An 18,359-nucleotide genomic window follows, 5' to 3' on the forward strand; every position below is an offset into this window, starting at 1 on the left:
GATGCTGGTGTGACAGATCCTGGAGTGACAGATCCTGGTGTGATATATACTGGTGTGACAGATCCTGGAGTGACAGATTGTAAGGGGTGGTGTGTGTGGTCAGCTTCACCTCTGACTCCCTGAGCGGTTCGAATCGCTCCCACTCCTTTGGTTCTAGACTTCGGACTTATTTGGGGGTTGTAATGAAATTGCAACAGACACCTGGGTTGGTCAAAAGAATTGAGATCTTTATTTTGAGACAGGAAAATATACAATTCAATGAAACTTATACTTTATAAGGGTGGGGAACACTCGGAATATGCGAGGGAGAATTACAATAGACAAAATCCCTTACCCTCCCAACCCCACTATCCTAACTAGGTTGAAAACCAGAGGACCAGGAAATGCTCACCAAATGACTCTCTTGACAGATTGTAGAGGTTCGTGATTTCGGGGTTCTCTTTAGTTGTGGTGGTTGGGGCCTGCTGTACCCCAGACGTGGTAGAAGACTGCACCTGCGTTGGGTCTTCAGTCTTGGTTTGTCCGCTGATGCGGTTAGCTGCGTAGTTGGATTTATCGGGTAAGTACCCAATTTTCTTTGGTTAGGTAAAGTTTTTAGGGTCGTTTGTGTCAAATCTTACCCAGGGATAAGTCAGACTAGCCTGTAGAGTGGAAACAAGTTTGTGATTTTCGAATTCTCGGTGGTTGGTTTCTTGTTGGTTGCGGTGGCCCACTATTACCTGGTTGGTGGTAATATTGGTAGTTGTTGGTTTCTTGAGGCCTTTGGTTGCCGCGATTTCCTTTTCCCTCTGTTCCGTTCTTCTTTCTTCAAGTCTCCGATTCTCCTGTACTGTCTTTCGAACGCAGCGATGATGTTGATCTCTCCTGGATGTTACCGTGCTGTCTTGCCTTTGTCGAACTGTTGCTGAACGTACTGACTGAACTAGCAGGCCTCAATTATACTGGTTTGAGGCCTGGCCTATCTGACAGCCAAATCTTTGTTAAATTTGGTGGGCTCGTTAGTTTTAATATGTTTTAAATCTTTAGCGAGCTTCGGGGATGGTCCGTCTATTTTTAATTGGCTTGTAACTGGTTTCGGGATTGCCTTGAAATCAGTTTAAAATGTGTAAAGCGTTCTGGAAATCTTTCTGATTGGTTTTAAACTGCTGTTTGATTGTCTTTTCCTGCTGAGGCCATGTTTTCTTTTGTTGACTGTTGGCATGTATTGTATTATTCATGTTCTTGGTGGCTCTGTGAGTTTCAGTGGGAACAGTTTTTACTGTCTTTATGTAAAGGTTGGGGTGGCCCAGAACATTCCCAGACGGCCCAACACTCAAACTGTCTGTGTTTCGGGGGCCCATCCCACCTCCCCTTTGTCACAGTTTTCCGCAGGCCTGAACATGCCTTTTAAAACTAGCCAAATCTTCCTGAGGTTTTGATTGTAAGCCCCTTTGGCCCAATATTAATTCAAACAGTCCAATATCTCTTTTCTTATTTGGGGGTTGGGGGGGGGGGAATCTGTGTAATTTTGTGAGCCTTACACAGATCCTGGTGTGACAGATCCTGGTGTAACATATACTGGTGTGACAGATCCTGGAGTGACAGACCCTGGAGTGACAGACCCTGGAGTGACAGATCCTGGTGTGACAGATCATGGTGTGACAGATCCTGGAGTGACAGGTCCTGGTGTGACAGATGCTGGTGTGACAGATGCTGGTGTAACAGATCCCGGAGTGACGGATCCCGGAGTGACAGATCCCGGAGTGACAGATCCCAGTGTGACAGATCCCGGTGTGACAGATCCCGGTGTGACAGATCCCGGTGTGACTGATCCTGGAGTGCCAGATCCTGGCATGACAGATCCTGGAGTGAAAGATCCTGGAGTGACAGATCTTATGTGACAGCTCCTGGAGTGACAGCTCCTGGAGTGACAGCTCCTGGTGTGACAGATCCTGGCGTGACAGATGCTGGAGTGACAGATGCTGGAGTGACAGATGCTGGAGTGACAGATGCTGGAGTGACAGATGCTGGAGTGACAGATGCTGGAGTGACAGATGCTGGAGTGACAGATGCTGGAGTGACAGATGCTGGAGTGACAGATGCTGGAGTGACAGATCCTGGAGTGACAGGTCCTGGTGTGACAGATGCTGGTGTGACAGACGCTGGTGTGACAAACCCTGCTGTGACAGATCCTGGAGTGACAGATCCTGGAGTGACAGATCCTGGAGTGACAGATCCTGGAGTGACAGATCCTGGAGTGACAGATACTGGTGTGACAGATCGTGGAGTGACAGATACTGGTGTGACAGCTCCTGGCGTGACAGATGCTGGTGTGTCAGATCCCGGTGCGACAGATCATGGAGTGACAGATCCTGGTGTGACAGATATTAGTGTGACAGATCCTAGAGTGACAGATGCTGGTGTGACAGCTCCTGGAGTGACAGATGCTGGTGTGACAGATGCTGGTGTGACAGATATTAGTGTGACAGATCCTAGAGTGACAGATGCTGGTGTGACAGATCCTTGTGTGACAGATTCTGGTGTGACAGATTCTGGTGTGACAGTTCCTGGTGTGACAGATCCTGGTGTGACAGATCCCGGAGTGACAGATCCTGGTGTGACCGCAGTACGGCCAACATCTTACATTGACGTGTTAATTCCTATTGGAGCGCCATCTATTGGTATCATCTGGAATGGCTATAGGTCAAGAGCAACAACTACCTGTGGACATTTTAACATGAACAGCTGCATAGGAATGGTAATATAGGAGGATTAACATTGCAAAGTGTCCCAAATGGTTCCTTCCTGTATGAGGCCTCCCACTCTGTTCCACTTTAAAGGCCTGCTGCCGGGGGTTACAGCTGCTCCACTGCCAGGCCATGTAACCATTGAGTACAGACAGGCCCTGGCTTGATGTACTGAGGGGAGCCCTCGCTCACCTGCACAGGTACATTGCTCAGATATTGCTTCCATTGTCCTGTCCCATCTCTTTGTCGGTTTGCTTTTAACCTGCTGCTTGTTTTTCTGATATTTGTTTGGTTCTGACCCCCTGTTTGGAATCTCTCCCTGTTCCCTATCTGTTCCCCCTCTGCTGTTTCCCCTCTATCTCCCTCATTCCCTTTCTAATCCTGAGATTCCCCACATTTGCCCTGTTCACACTGTACACTCTCCAGTTTGTGTATACACGTTCCTGTGCTTTATACAGTGAGCTTTGATCAGTGTTTGTTTCACATTGATGTGGGATCATTGTCTACCTGGCTACTTATACTGAGACCTCTCATTGTCAATTTGTTTCACACAGAACAGTACAAATCCCTTTACCTCACTGTAAAATCACATCATTACAAAAGGGGCATTGCTCAGTTCTACTCGTATTAAAGTAATCCATTCCTGTGTCTGGGTATGTTCCGATACACACCTCTCGCTAGCTCCTTCTGCTGGTGTCTCTCTGTATCACTCACTATACTCAGTCACACCTTTATCTCCTGCTGGTGTCTCTCTGTATCACTGAACTCGGTCACATTTAACAGAAGTGTTAAAACTGTGCAATCCCAGCATTGTATATTAAACTCAGCATGTAGCTGTGGAATGGCTCAATTACCTGTGAGTTACACACAGAACAAGTTCTGTTGTCAGTCTTTAATGAGACTGGATTTCCCTTCAGTCAGACAATCATTCAGCAACGTAACAAGTGCAGTGCTCAAACAGTTTATTACCAGGTGAAAAGCACTTAAAATACTTGCCAGTTTACACCAATTTATACATTGCGGACGTCTCTCATTGGCTGCGATTTTTGGTCCAGAGGAGATATCCACAGCTCCTCACTATGCATCTTCAAGTCGTGCTCCCTACATCCTGTTAACAGCCCCTGTACCTGTTACACAGGGAGCGCTAACTTCACAAGCACTCGAAACCTGCACTGTGCTAATTAACAAGGATGGGATTAATTTTCCTTTTTGACGCTAGTCGTCGTTGATTTCTGTTTGGATTGGCTAATTTAATGAACACTCGCTGCCCCAGTCCCTGCAGTAGAAGTGATTTTAAAAGCCTTTTTAAAAGAAAAAGATACTGACTCTGGCAAACTGAAAGATTCACATTAGTCCGTGAATGGGTATCAAAGGGGCATAAACAGTACCAGAAACAGGAAGGACTTTGTTTTAATGAGAAGAATTACTAGATATTCATGCAAAATCATAGAATTATGGTTAATGCACAGAAGGAGGCCATTCGGCCCGTCGAGCCCGTGCCGGCTCTCTGCAAGAGCACTTCAGCTAGTCCCACTCCCCCGCCCTTTCCCCGTAGCCCTGCAAAATGTTTTCGTTCATGAACTTATCCAATTCCCTTTTGAAAGCAGTAATTGAGTCTGCCTCCACCGCCCTCTCAGGCAGTGCATTCCAGATCGTAACCACTCTCGGCATAAAAAAGTTTTTCCTTATGTAACATTTGGTTCTTCTACCTTAAATCTGTGTCCTCTGGTTCTCGACCCGTCTGCCAGTGGGAAGTTTCTCTCTATCTACTATGTCTAGACCCCTCATGATTTTGAACACCTCTATCAAATCTCCTCTCAACCTCAGCTTCTCTAATCTATCCTCGTAACTGAAGTCCCTCATCCCTGGGACCATTCTTGTAAATCTTTCCTGCACCCTCTCTAAGGCCTTCACATCCTTCCTAAAGTGCGGTGCCCAGAATTGGACACAATACTCCAATTGAGGCCGAACCAGTGTTTTATAAAGGTTCATCATAACTTCCTTGCTTTTGTACTCTGTGCCTCTATTTATGAAGCCCAGGATCCGTACGCTTTTTTAACCACTTTCTCAACCTGCCCTGCCACCTGCAATGATTTGTGCACATATACCCCCAGGTCTCTCTGTTCATGAATTGGTAAATATACTTGAAAAAATAAATGAAAGGATATCGAGAAAGAGCGGGGAGATAAGTTCAGAGCAGAGAGTACTGGTACAATGAGCCCAATGGACTGCATCTGTGCTGAAATCGCTAAGGGATTGAGGGAGCTTTAAATGGGAAATGGAACCAAAAAAATAGCAAATAGAACTGAATGTTATCAAGATTAATAATAGGGGAGGGTAATGGGAAAAATTGATCCTGATGAGAAAAGTAGAGAGCGATTCAAAGACTCACGCCTCATTAATTGAGCGAGGTGATCAGTCAAAACTGACTGAATGCCGAAGAGGAAGGTAATACACACATTGAGGATCGGGATTCGGACCTATGTAATCTGACGAAAGCGGCCATGGGTATTAAAATAGGTAACGGCAACACAAAGAGCAGTACTGCTAGGAATCTAAATGTAAGTGTTGGTGGGGGTGTTAAAGACCAGATTGGATCCTTCAAAGGTTACTTGGGTGGAACTGTTGTGCAGGCCAATGCTGAGACATTGCATCCCTACTCTCCACAACTGTCTCCTAATGCTGGTCCAATTTCTCACCTTTCTCACTGCCTTAAAAACTCAGCTCATCGACTGGTCCATTGGTTTCTCACCCGGTCCATAATTCCTTCACTTCCGGCTCAGTGCCTGATGCTTTGACCTGTGTAACGCATCGCGACGTGTGTGGTGGGTGCTTTGTAACTATGTGTTGTTGCAGGGGATCAGGAAGTGTCTGATCCATAGTGTAGATTCTTGTAATCAATGGGCGCTTTAGACAACTGTGGAACCAGGTGGTACTCCCTAAGAATCTATCATGTGCATACGATAAAAACAAATTCAATATCTACAAGAGAGCTCAGTCACATACACCTAAGATAGTTGGATGTGGCCCGTGGGGGTGGTCGCTCTGGCTGCCTGCCTCTCTTCCACAGTCTGGGTGGCCCTGGAGAAAGATCACACGCTGTCTGCTTGAACACTTGAGGCCTTCCTTGACTGGTGGGTGCTGCAGGGACTGAAAGGCATATTGGACATGATGGCAATATTATTATTTAATTTGATAAGTTTCCTTTGTTTTTTATGATTTATGATTAGTTGTGCCTGTACCTGTAAAAATGGGGCACGTTTGTTAGGTTTTTGTTGTAATGAGGAGATTCACGTTGTCTCTTGAGTAGTAACAAAAATAGTCATTGCTTCAGGTTCAATACTTTTAATATGCTGAAGTGGAGTATTTGAAATAAACACGCGACACCAGGTCTGCGTTTGAAGATTCAAGCAGTCTTTATTCGCACCGGTGGGGAGACAACCTGCTATCTGTCTATCCAGGCTTCTCTCCAATGATACAAAGTTTTAAGCAGACTTTTATACAAAGTTTTGGTACATAATTAGCCTCGTGCACGATCCATCTTAACAATTTGATTGGGTTTTGTCCCGTGTGCACATTCACTGATTGGTTGCCCATGCGGCGTTATATTAAAGTATCGCCTTTATTACCGGAAAAGTATATGTCCGTTATCACCGCAAGCTGTTGTTGCACCTATGACCTTTGTTCATGCCAGATGCGGTTTCACCAATATTGTACTTCTGACTCATTGTCCAGCTTTCCTGCCCTCTAAGACTTTTTACTTCCAACTCATTGTTTTACTTTCCTGCCAGAGCAGATCTTGCATCCTCGAGGCCTCTTATGCTTCCACGTCCGGCTATTTGCAATTGTCTCCAAGTGACACAGCTTGCAGTCGTTAATCATTCTAACACTACTGCAAAATCAACATGTTATTCTTTAGCATTACCTCAACTGCCAGTTCAGCAACTTAGAAAAGGCTTACTACTGCAAAGGCCTATTAGCTCATTCGATTCCCATTCTTAACCCTTTAAGTATAGTAGACCTCAAAAGCCCCACTTCATATGCAAAGCAGTTTACAAGCAGAGGAGATTAAACAGACAGAGTACAATAGATGTAAGCATGCATCCTAACATTGTACTAAACTTTAAAACACAAACTGTCTGTTTTTATATAATTTTGTACCTGTAGTGAACTTGAATCTGCCTCTTTTCCCTTGATTGGATTCCTTCTGGTGCCTGACTGAACATGTCACCGCCCCTTTAGTAATCTTCCCATGGTGTCCATTCTGAATCAAAGTTCAAGCTCCATGTCACATAGTTTCCCTTATCTCATCTGTCCTCAGAACGTTATTTGTCTGCTTTTCTGTGTGAAAAGCAGCTGCAGTTTAATAACTCCTTTCAACTGTCTTTCAAACTTGTACAAAGCCTTCATCTGGCAGGCGTTCAGGTTCCAGGACAATGCTTTATTTCAATTAATGACACACGCACACACACTATCCTGCAATAATATTTCCTATTCACTATGCTAAACTAGCTATTCGTTTTCCCACTATCTTTCTACCAAGTTCATTTGGCTCACAAGTTTATTGTAATTACCTATGTGAATATATAAAGAAAATATATGTTAACTATCAAATGCGCACGACACTATATGCTAGCCTTAATATCCCATCAAGCTGTTTGCCTCTTCCTTCTTCATGTTTCAACATGTCCCATGTCCCAACAGTTTTTTGCTTATGGGTTTGATATGAAAAGACATACACCTGAGATTCCTCAAAGAAATACACAACCACTTTAACGGTTGAGTCCCCGCGTGGTATTAAAGCAAAAACGCACTTCACAAAACAAAATGAAAAGGGTACATATCAACAATATGCAAAGGTTGGTGATATGAATGTATTATAATTAAGAAGTGCCGTCAAATGGATAAAATCTGTGGCCTCTGGATTAACACCTGCAAAAGAAAGAGGTAAACCATTTATTTCTCGCTGTATAAAAAATCTTACATCTCCATGCATTTCCTGTCAGCTATTTACATTACAAATTCCTATGCCCACATTTATAATGGGAACTGGATATGTAAACTTGTCATGCTGTAATTACACTCTGCCTCCAGTGGAGGTGCTGCAGGGCCAGCTCTGGCAAGAGGGTATAATTACAGTCTGAGACATTTGCATGGGCCATTCCCATTATAAATGTGGATGTAGGAATTAATAATAGCAATATAAAAATGAGGACAGAATGTAAATTCTTAAAATGGGGACTGAATTATGTCTGTGTGCCCTGGTCCAATTATCCCCTGCCCTCCAAACACCGATTCACCTAAAGACTACACTTGATCCAGACTCCTGTTTGCAACACCACAGGAAATCAATTAGCATTATATTACAAATCTTGTGTGAGCATGCATTTCCTGTTCACAACTTCACTTCCTGTTGTCACAATATTTGGTCACTTTTTTTGTCAACATTTGACATTGGGAATGCCCAATGTAATCCCGTATTAATGGAAATTCTCTATGTAAACAGGCCAATTGGGGGCGCTGTAACTCCACTGTAGCTTATGCCGCTGTATCCTCCGGCACACTGTGAGCAATGTCATGGGATGTCCGCTGGCCTACAGAACAGTGTGAGATGCATCATCACACATGCAAATTTTTGTACCTGACTTTTTGAGAAAAGACAAAGTAAGCCAGTAATTTCCTGCTGGTTTTTCTGACCCTGTCCTGTCTGCAAAGATTTACAAGCAGAGGCCAATCTGTAGATCACTTGCATCAGTGTGACAGTGGTGGTATAACTGGCCCATTATATTATCGTAGCCAAACAACAGTTTAAACACAAACCTCCTTAGTGATGAAGACGGAATCCAGTACAGGTTTAATTTTACTCATGGAATAGGTGGACGATTCCCCTTCACCTGTTGGACCTGCATTATAAACATATACAATGGGCATCAAGTCAAGAAAAAACAAACTTGTGTGCATATGGCACCTTTCACATCCTCAGCGTCCCAAAGCGTGTCACAGCCAGTGAAGGACTTTCGAATTGCCTTAATGTAGGAAACGTGACGGCTAATGAGCACACATCAAGATCCCCAATCAGCAATGAGGTAAATGACCAGTGGATCTGTTGGTGTTGGTTGATGGAGGAATGTTGGCCAGGACAGTGGGGAGATCTCCCTGCTCTTTGACTAGTGCAACGGGATCCTTTTGCCACCTGAATAGTTGGCCTGGACCTTATTAAACAAGATTAGGGCTCATGGGATTGGGGGTAATATACTGGCATGGATTGAAGATTGGTTAACGGACAGAAAACAGAGAGTAGGAATAAACGGGTCATTTTCGGGTTGGCAGGCTGTAACTAGTGGGGTACCGCGAGGATCAGTGCTTGGGCCTCAGCTATTCACAATCTATATCAATGATTTGGATGAGGGGACCAAATGTAATATATCCAAGTTTGCTGATGATACAAAGCTAGGTGGGAATGTAAGTTGTGAGGAGGATGCAAAGAGGCTTCAAGGGGATATAGACAGGCTAAGTGAGTGGGCAAGAACATGGCAAATGGAATATAATGTGGTGAAATGTGAAGTTATCCACTTTGGTAGGAAAAATAGAAAAGTAGAGTATTTTTTAAATGGTGAGAGATTGGGAAATGTTGGTGTTCAGAGGGACCCGGGTGTCCTTGTACACCAATCACTGAAAGTTAACCTGCAGGTACAGCAAGCAATTAGGAAAGGAAATGGTATGTTGGCCTTTATACATAGATACATAGATACATAGAAGATAGGAGCAGGAGTAGGCCATTCGGCCCTTCGTGCCTGCTCCGCCATTCGATGAGATCATGGCTGATCCTTTAATTCAGTATCCCGTCCCCGCCTTCTCTCCGTAACCCTTAACCCCTTTTGCCCGTAGAAATATATCTAATTCCCTCTTAAATATATTTAATGAGCTGGCGTACACTGCCCTCTGTGGCAATGAGTTCCACAGGTTCACCACTCTCTGAGTGAAGAAATTCCCCCTCATCTCTGTCCTAAATGGTTTAGCCCTTATCCTTAAATTATGTCCTCTAGTTCTGTTCTCACCCGCCAAGGGAAACATTCCTTCTGCATCCAGTCTGTCTAGACCTGTCAGAATTTTATACACTTCTATGAGGTCCCCTCTCAATCTTCTAAACTCCAGTGTGTACATCCCTAAACTACATAGTCTCTCCTCATAGGTCATTCCCGCCATTCCTGGTATCAGCCTGGTGAATCGCCGCTGCACCCCCTCCATGGCAAGAACATCCTTCCTCAGATGAGGCGACCAAAACTGTACACAGTACTCGAGGTGTGGTCTCACCAGTGCCCTGTACAGCTGCAGCAAGGTATCCCTGTTCCTGTATTCTAACCCTTTTGCTATGAAGGCCAGCATACCGTTTGCCTTCTTGACCGCCTGTTGCACCTGCATGCTCGCCTTCAGTGACTGGTGTACAAGAACACCCAGGTCTCTCTGTACTTCCCCCTCTCCCAATCTATTGCCATTTAAATAATAATTTGCCCTCCCGTTCCTGCACCCAAGGTGGATAACTTCGCACTTGTCCACATTATAGTGCATCTGCCATTTATCCGCCCAATCGCCCAGTCTGTCCAAATCGCTCTGGAGCTTCCTGGTCTCTTCCTCTGAGCCCACCCCCCCTCCTAGTTTAGTGTCGTCTGCAAATTTGGAAATGCTGCATCCGACTCCCTGATCCAGGTCATTAATGTAAATTGTGAACAGCTGGGGGCCCAGGACAGATCCCTGTGGTACCCCACTTGTTACTGCCTGCCATTCAGAAAATGAGCCGTTTATTCCAACTCTCTGTTTTCTATCTGACAGCCAGTTCCCTATCCACGCCAAAACTTTCCCCTTTATCCCATGAGCCTCAATTTTCCATGCTAATCTTTTATGTGGGACCTTATCGAAGGCCTTTTGGAAGTCCAGGTACACCACATCTACTGGCTCTCCCCCATCTATTCTACCAGTTACTCCCTCAAAAAATTCCAATAGATTAGTCAAGCACGATTTACCCTTTGTAAATCCATGTTGACTCTGTCCTATCCTGTCCCCATTTGCTAAGTGCTCCGCTATTTCATCCTTAATGATGGACTCCAGCATTTTGCCCACAACTGATGTAAGGCTTACAGGTCTGTAATTACCTGCTTTTTCCCTACCCCCCTTTTTGAATAGTGGGGTAACGTTAGCTACCCTCCAATCCATCGGCACTGTTCCCGAGTCTAATGAATTCTGAAAAATCATCCTTAGTGCATCCGCTATCTCTAGGGCCACCTCCTTCAGTACCCTAGGATGCATGTTATCAGGCCCTGGGGATTTGTCCACCTTCAATCCCTTTAGCTTCCTTAACACCATATCCTTAGAGATATTGATTTGCGTCAGTTCCTCCTTTGCCAATGTCCCTATTTTTCCCGATATCCCAGGGAGGTTTTTTGTGTCTTCCTTCGTAAAGACTGACCCAAAGTATGCATTTAGTTGATCTGCCATTTCCTTATTTCCCATTATATATTCCCCCGTATCTGACTGCAATGGACCAACTTTGGTTTTCACCAGTCTTTTCCTTTTGATATACTTATAAAAGCTTTTGGAGTTAGTTTTTATATTTTCCGCCAGCTTGTTTTCGTAAGCTATTTTGCCCCTCTTGATTATGCCCTTTGCCCTCCTTTGCTCTATCTTAAACTGTTCCCAATCTTCCGCTCTGGCGCTTTTTTTGGCTATTTTATACGCCCTATCTTTGGATTTTATGCTGTCTCTAATTTCCCCTGTTATCCACGGTTGAGTCACCTTTTTAGATTTCCTTTTATGCCAGATTGGTATAAACAATTTTTGCAATTTTGTCATTCTATCTTTAAATGTTTGCCATTGTTTATCTACCTCCAGTCCTCCCAGGAACGTTGTCCAATCAGACCTACTCAGTTCCCGTCTCATGGCATCATAATTCCCCTTGTTTAAATTCAGGACCTTAGTCTCTGAGTCAATTTCTTCGCTCTCCATTTCGAGTGAGAAATCGATCATGTTATGATCGCTCTGACCCAAGGGTCCCCGTACAACAAGATTACTGATTAGTCCCTTCTCATTGCACAGTACCCAGTCCAATATAGCCTGTTCCCGAGTTGGTTCCTCGACATATTGATCCAGATAACCATCCCTCAAACACTCAAGGAATTCCTCCTCCTCATTATTTTTACTGATTAGGCTAGTCCAATCTATATGTAAGTTAAAGTCACCTATGATGACAGCTGTGCTCTTATTGCACGCTTCTCTAATTTCCCTCGTGATGCCCTCCCTAACCTCTATTTTACTATTTGGAGGCCTATATACCACTCCTATTAATGTTTTTCGCCCCTCGCTATTTCTTAGCTCCACCCATATAGATTCTGTATTAACTGAGTTAATATCCTTCTTTTCAATTGCATTTATCCCCTCTTTTACTAGCAATGCTACCCCTCCTCCCTTTCTTTTTTGTCGATCCTTCCTAAATACTGAATACCCCTGTATGTTAAGCTCCCAGCCCTGCTCACCCTGCAACCATGTTTCCGTAATCCCAATTAGATCATAATTATTAACCTCTATTTCCACAGCTAATTCATCTACCTTGTTCCTGATGCTTCTCGCATTAAGGTATAAAACCCTCAGGCTTTTTTTATGCTCACATTTTTTATGAATTAGTTTGGCCCTTTGTTTTTGTTCCTCACCCTTTTACCATTTATTTCTGTCTGCCTTTCACTTTCCTCTATTTCACTACATAGGTTTCTAGCCCCCTGCCATACTAGTTTAAATGCTCCCGAACTGCTTTATCAAAAATTACCCCGAGAACATCAGTTCCATCTCTGCACAGGTGTAGACCGTCCCTTTTGTATAGGTCACACCTACCACAAAACTGGTTCCAATGCCTCAAAAATTTAAAACCCTCCCTCTTACACCACTGCTCAAGCCACGTATTTAGCCTAACTATCCTGTTCTCTGTACTCTTACTAGCACCTATTACAAGAGGATTTGAGTATAAGAGTAAAGATGGCTTACTGTAATTATATAGGGCCCTGGTGAGACCACACCTGGAGTATTGTGCACAGTTTTGGTCTCCTTACCTAAGGAAGGATATACTTGCCATAGAGGGAGAGCAACAAAGGTTCATCAGACTGGTTCCTGGGATGGGGGAATTGTCCTATGAGGAGATATTGAGTAGACTAGGCCTATATTCTCCAGAGTTTAGAAGAATGAGAGGTGATCTCATTGAAACATACAAAATTCTGACAGGACTAGACAGACTAGATGCAGGGAGGATGTTTCCCCGGGCTGGGGAGTCTAGAACCAGGGGTCACAGTCTCAGAATATGGGGTCGGCCATTTAGGACTGAGATGAGGAGAAATTTCTTCACTCAGAGGGTGGTGAATCTTTGGAATTCTCTACCCCAGAGGGCAGTGAAGGCTCAGTTGTTGAGTATTATCAAGACAGAGATCGATAGATTTTTGGAAATTAAGGGAATCAAGGGATATGGGGATCAGATGGGAAAGTGGTGTTGAGGTAGAAGATCAGCCATGACCTTATTGAATGGCCTACTCCTGCTCCTATTTCTTATGTTCTTATGTACCACAGGTAGGGTAGTGACTAGAAGCTGAAGAGCATTGATCTGTAACCATGCTGTGTAAGATTGGTGATTGGATCCATTAACTCCCTTTGTTGAAATAGTGGATGAGGAATTTTTCACCAAATGTGCTGATGTGTTTTGTTGCTGATGTTACACAGTGGGACATCAACCGCATGGCCTCTGTCGAAGCAGTTATTAGGCCAGCAACTGCATCAAGGTCGATAGTTCTTTGGCTTGTCAGCTGCTTGACCGCTATTTGCATTTTGCTGTCGCCGGCACAATCAGGGTGAACGAAACCGGCACACCAACTTGCCATTCCGGTCCTTGAAACCAACGGAAAGAGGGTCAGTCATCTTTTGTTCCATTCAGTAGAGAAGCTAGAAGTGATTCTTGTATTAAATTAAATTCCCAAGGGGCCACACAAACTGCCGGGCACCGGTCTCACACGGGAGGCTCAGGAGTGTGAGGAGCAGCTGGTAAATTCAAGTTATACTATCAGCTGCGCATTGTCCTCCGCCAAGCAATAAAGGAGCTGGCAGAGAGAGAGAGAGAGAGTGGACAGACCCAGTACTCTCCCCATCTGTTTTAAATATTTCAATTAAAGTTTTAAAGAACGTTCTCAGGCTGTCCCTCTGTTAACATTAAACTTGGCTTTGCAGACTGCAGTCTAACCAACTTGAGATTCTCCATGGGGTCGGGGTTTACCCCTCTTTAATATGGTCCAGAGCCCCTTTTCAAATCAGTGGCTTGGCTTTCAATATAAATATTGTATCCAGTTTTAGGAACCTTACTTTAGGAGAGATGTTGAGTCTTGTGAGACAATGCAAAGATTCACTGAGCTGATCCAGGGATGAGAAAAAGAAAAGACTTGCATCTCTATAGCTCCATTCATGACCTCAGAACTTCCCAAAGCGTTTTACAGCCAATGAAATAGTTTTGAAGTGTAGTCGCTGTTGTAATGTAGGGAAACGTGACAGCTAATTTACACACAGCAAGCTCCCACAAACAGCAATAAGATAAATGACTAGATAATCTGTTTTAGTGACGTTGTTTGAGGGATAAATAATGGCCAGGACACCAGGGTAACTCCCCTGCACTTCTTCGAAATAGTGCCATGGGATCTTTCACCTCCACCTGAGAGAGCAGACGGGGCCTCAGTTTAACAGCTGATCCGAAAGACGGCATCACCGACAGTGCAGCAGTGGAGTGTCAGGCTAGAGTTTGTGTGAAAGTCCTTGGAGTGGTACTGTGAACTCAGGACATTCTGACTCAGGCAAGAGTGCTACCCACTGAGCCAAGGCTGAGAGGCTTTAGTTATGAGGGAAGACTACAGAAACTGGACCTTTTTTCATTAGAACAAAGAAGGCTAAGAAATGATCCGATGGAGGTGTTCAAAATCAGGAGAGGTTTCAGCAAGGTAAATCGGAGGGGGGTGGTGGCGGGGGTAATTATTTCCACTGGTCGGTGAGCTGGTAACTAGAGGACATCAATTGAGGATCAGCAGCAAACGAAAGAAATGAGGTTAGGAGAATTTTTTTTATACAGAAGGTCGTGGAGGAAGCAGACTCATTAACATATTTTAAAAAGGGAAGTGGAAAAATCTTTGGAAGAGAAAATTTTTAAAGGGTCTGAGGTAAGTGGGGCCGAACGAATAGCTTTTTCAGGGAGCTAGCACAGATATGATGGGCTGAATGGGCTCGTCCTGTGTTGAAAGATTCTATACAGCTGCTTGTGTACCTGAAACCGCTTCAGTGCCGCAACCAGCTACTTTACACTGGGGATGTTGCAGCCTGTATGTTAATGTTTTACCCTTGCAAAGATTAAAGCAGTAAAACAAAAGGTCTGGAAATAACGGGGTGATGTCATCACACAGACGTTAACACGCCCAGGTCTAATTCCGCAATCTCAGCGGAGGCGGTGACCCATCGCAGTACTGTCCCTGTTAAACAGCGGAGAGAGGGATGTGATACAACGCGTTAACCGAGTAAGCCCCCCTGTAGTCATCGTAAGACTTTTTTTCTGAATGTGTTGGACAATCTCTACCCCTTTCTGTCAGTGGCTTGTTCCACCTTCAGGCACAGGCGACACTTAAATCTTTACCAACGTTTGACTTCAGGTTTTGAGCGATTGGTTTATTATCTGTTTCCCTGCCGTTGACCCGTTTACCATCTGCTGTACCAGGCTGCTGTACACTGTCAGTAAGTTTTATTTTCAAAGCATTCCCTCATCAAGGCCAACTTTTCTACACCAACCGGCTCAAATCCGATGCGTTCTTGACCATTCATGTCTGTGTAAAGTCCTGGTAAAATTGAAAGATGTCGTAAATATCAGTATTACCATCAAAGCCTGTGGCGCCTCTGTTAGCCATAGTCATGGACCCAGGACTGTGCCATTCCCAATCGTCTTCCGCCCACTTCTCTGATATAATTTTGCTCTGTTCATTATACCTGTTAAAAGACACAAGCACCAGAGAATTACACTTCGAAAAAAGGGAAATGGAACTACTTTGTAGGGACCTAGATGACCAGGTGGGTTGGCACACTGTCCTTCCAATCCTTGCACCATCTTAGCAACTTGGTTCAAGAGGTCACAGCAATGCTGGTGTGGGGAATGGAATATGTTGCATTCAACCCCACTAAGTAATATGTACTTCAGTCCCAATAAGAAGCTCAAGAGCAGCAATTGCATGGAAAGCACCATCACCTCCGGGTTCCCCTCTAAGTCACACACCATCCTGATTTGGACACATAACGCTGTTCCAACATCGTCACTGGGCCAATATCCCGGAATTCCCCATTCAACAGCAAGGCCAACGCCAGAGGTGGAAAGCTTTGAGAACCCTAGGTCCAAAGTCACTTGTCCCTGAGCATGCCACATGCCATGTCTCAAATTACTCACGTACTGTATCCCAAAATGTTATTTTCTGAAAGAAATTTATCTCATTTACATTTGAATGAATCAATCGTAACCAGTTACGCCATCACCCTGGGACCCTGTTACATAGATTGACCACTGCTTTAGTGAAATGCTGTTTCCGCAGATTAGTTTTGAATTTACCCTCCTTTCAAACGCAGGCCATGTCCTCTGGTTCTACTGTTCTGGCCAAGATGAAACACCTTGTCACGGTTGACATCTAGCGCCTTCAGAATCCGAAAAACCTCTCAGCCTTCTTTACTAATGAGAACATGCCCAGTTGACATAATTGCTCCTTATTGTCTAATCCCTTCATCCCCTCAAACATTCTGGTTTCTCTCTTTATCCTTTCAATAGCTGTAATATCCTTTCTGTACTGTGGCGATCAAATCTGTACACAGTATTCTGTGCAGTTACACCAGTGATGTAATTGGTAAACACACCTGGGGTGAGTGTAACCTGAGCCTCTGGTCTGTATGGCTCAGTGGTTCACCACGTGGTGCATTTACAGACCGAGCCAGGGGCAGCTTCCAGATATTTATCAATAGAGACTTTGGGCTAAAAATTCATCATAGCCAAGGAATGGGCGGCGTTAGGACAAAAGATGGTGAATTAGCGTCAGATGAAAATGCCCTAGACTGCTCGCAAAATTCGTCCTCCCTGCTCAATAAAACGATTGGAGTCTTAAATCAAGTCTAAAACTCCAAGCTCATTGGCGTTACACTTAAAGGCTGGACCAATATCGGGGGCAGTCTAATCGCAACTCATGATTGCCAGAGACTTTTTTCACTAATTAAAGGGGAGGTTCATTGACACTGCAGCACCTCATTATCAGCATTGTTGGCTGTGCAGCTGCCTCAACAACCATAAGAAGGACAAGGAGAAGGAGCAATTATTTACAAATCCTCAAGGCAGATCGCCACCCCAGGGAGAGAGCCCGCAGGTTTTCCTTTGGAGGCATTGGTTTTAGCGCTGGAGAGAAGGCGGGCAGTCTACCCACCAACTGGCAGGAGGCCCTCGCCATAAGTCTGCCGCACTATGTGCAGGGAGGTGGCACACCACATCACAGACCATCCGTCCGGAAGCCTGATTTTCCACCTCCCTCCTGTTCCTCATCGTCATCATCCCCGTCCTCCTCCCTCTGCGCACATGTTCCCATTTTTCTCGCTGTCTACGCTTCCTCTGCCGTAGATCCTGGAGGGCGAGGTGACATGCCAGTACAGCCCCCATTAACCTTACCAAGTGTTGCAGTGTGAATCTTTGAAGCATAAATGTAGCTACTTTGTACTTGCCACAACACTCCTGATACCAAAGAACCATCAAATCACTAAATAAAACTGTTGCAGTAGCTGAAACTAACAAAAAACCACTGAAACTTCACCAACCTGTCAGATGCGAGTGATTGGGACTGACCCCTTTAAAGGAAATTAATATTAGTAAAAAAATAGTGCTGGAGAAATTAATGGGACTGAGAGCTGATAAATCCCCAGGGCTTGATAATCTGCATCCCAGAGCACTAAAAGAGGTAGCCATGGAAATAGTGGATGCATTGGTTGTCATCTTCCAAAATTCTACAGATTATGGAACAGTTCTGGCAGATTGGAGGGTGGCAAATGTAACCCTACTATTTAAAAAAGGAGGGAGAGAGAAAACCGGGAACTACAGACCGGTTAGCCTAATATCAGTAGTAGGGAATATGCTAGAGGCTATTATAAAGGATGTGATAACAGGACACTTAGAAAATATCAACGGGATTAGTACAAAGTCAACATGGATTTATGAAAGGGAAATCGTGTTTGACAATCCTACTGGAGTTTTTTGAGGATGTAACTGGTAGAATAGATAAGGGAGAACCAGTGGTTGTGGTGTATTTGGATTTTCAGAAGGCCTTTGATAAAGTCCCACATAAGAGGTAAGTGTGCAAAATTAAAGCACATGGGATTGGAGGTAATATACTGGCATGGATTGAAAATTGGTTAACAGACAGGAAACGGAAAGTAGGAATAAATGGGTCTTTTTCGGGGTGGCAGGCAGGGATCAGTGCTTGGGCCCCAGCTATTCACAATATATATCAATGATTTGGATGAGGGAACCAAATGTAATATTTCCAAGCTTGCTGACAACAC

General features: G+C 44.3%; 1 protein-coding gene across 1 annotated transcript in view; it reads right to left on the reverse strand.

Moving 5' to 3' along the window:
- Window positions 1–6,119: 6,119 nt before the first annotated feature.
- The window catches only part of LOC147082107 (mucin-17-like), an 89,455-nt gene continuing 77,215 nt past the window's right edge, over window positions 6,120–18,359 (reverse strand). Inside the window, exons 9-11 of the mRNA XM_085980439.1 lie at window positions 15,658–15,767; window positions 8,547–8,629; window positions 6,120–7,658 (exon numbers count right to left, since the gene is read on the reverse strand). Of these exons, the coding sequence (XP_085836565.1) occupies window positions 7,623–7,658; window positions 8,547–8,629; window positions 15,658–15,767 (229 nt within the window). The 3' untranslated portion in view covers window positions 6,120–7,622. The remainder of the gene's footprint in view (window positions 7,659–8,546; window positions 8,630–15,657; window positions 15,768–18,359) is intronic.

This window comes from Somniosus microcephalus, unplaced genomic scaffold (assembly GCF_052327205.1).
Source record: "Somniosus microcephalus isolate GS21.2 unplaced genomic scaffold, FLI_Smic_1.0 scaffold172, whole genome shotgun sequence".
Lineage (NCBI taxonomy): Eukaryota > Metazoa > Chordata > Chondrichthyes > Squaliformes > Somniosidae > Somniosus > Somniosus microcephalus.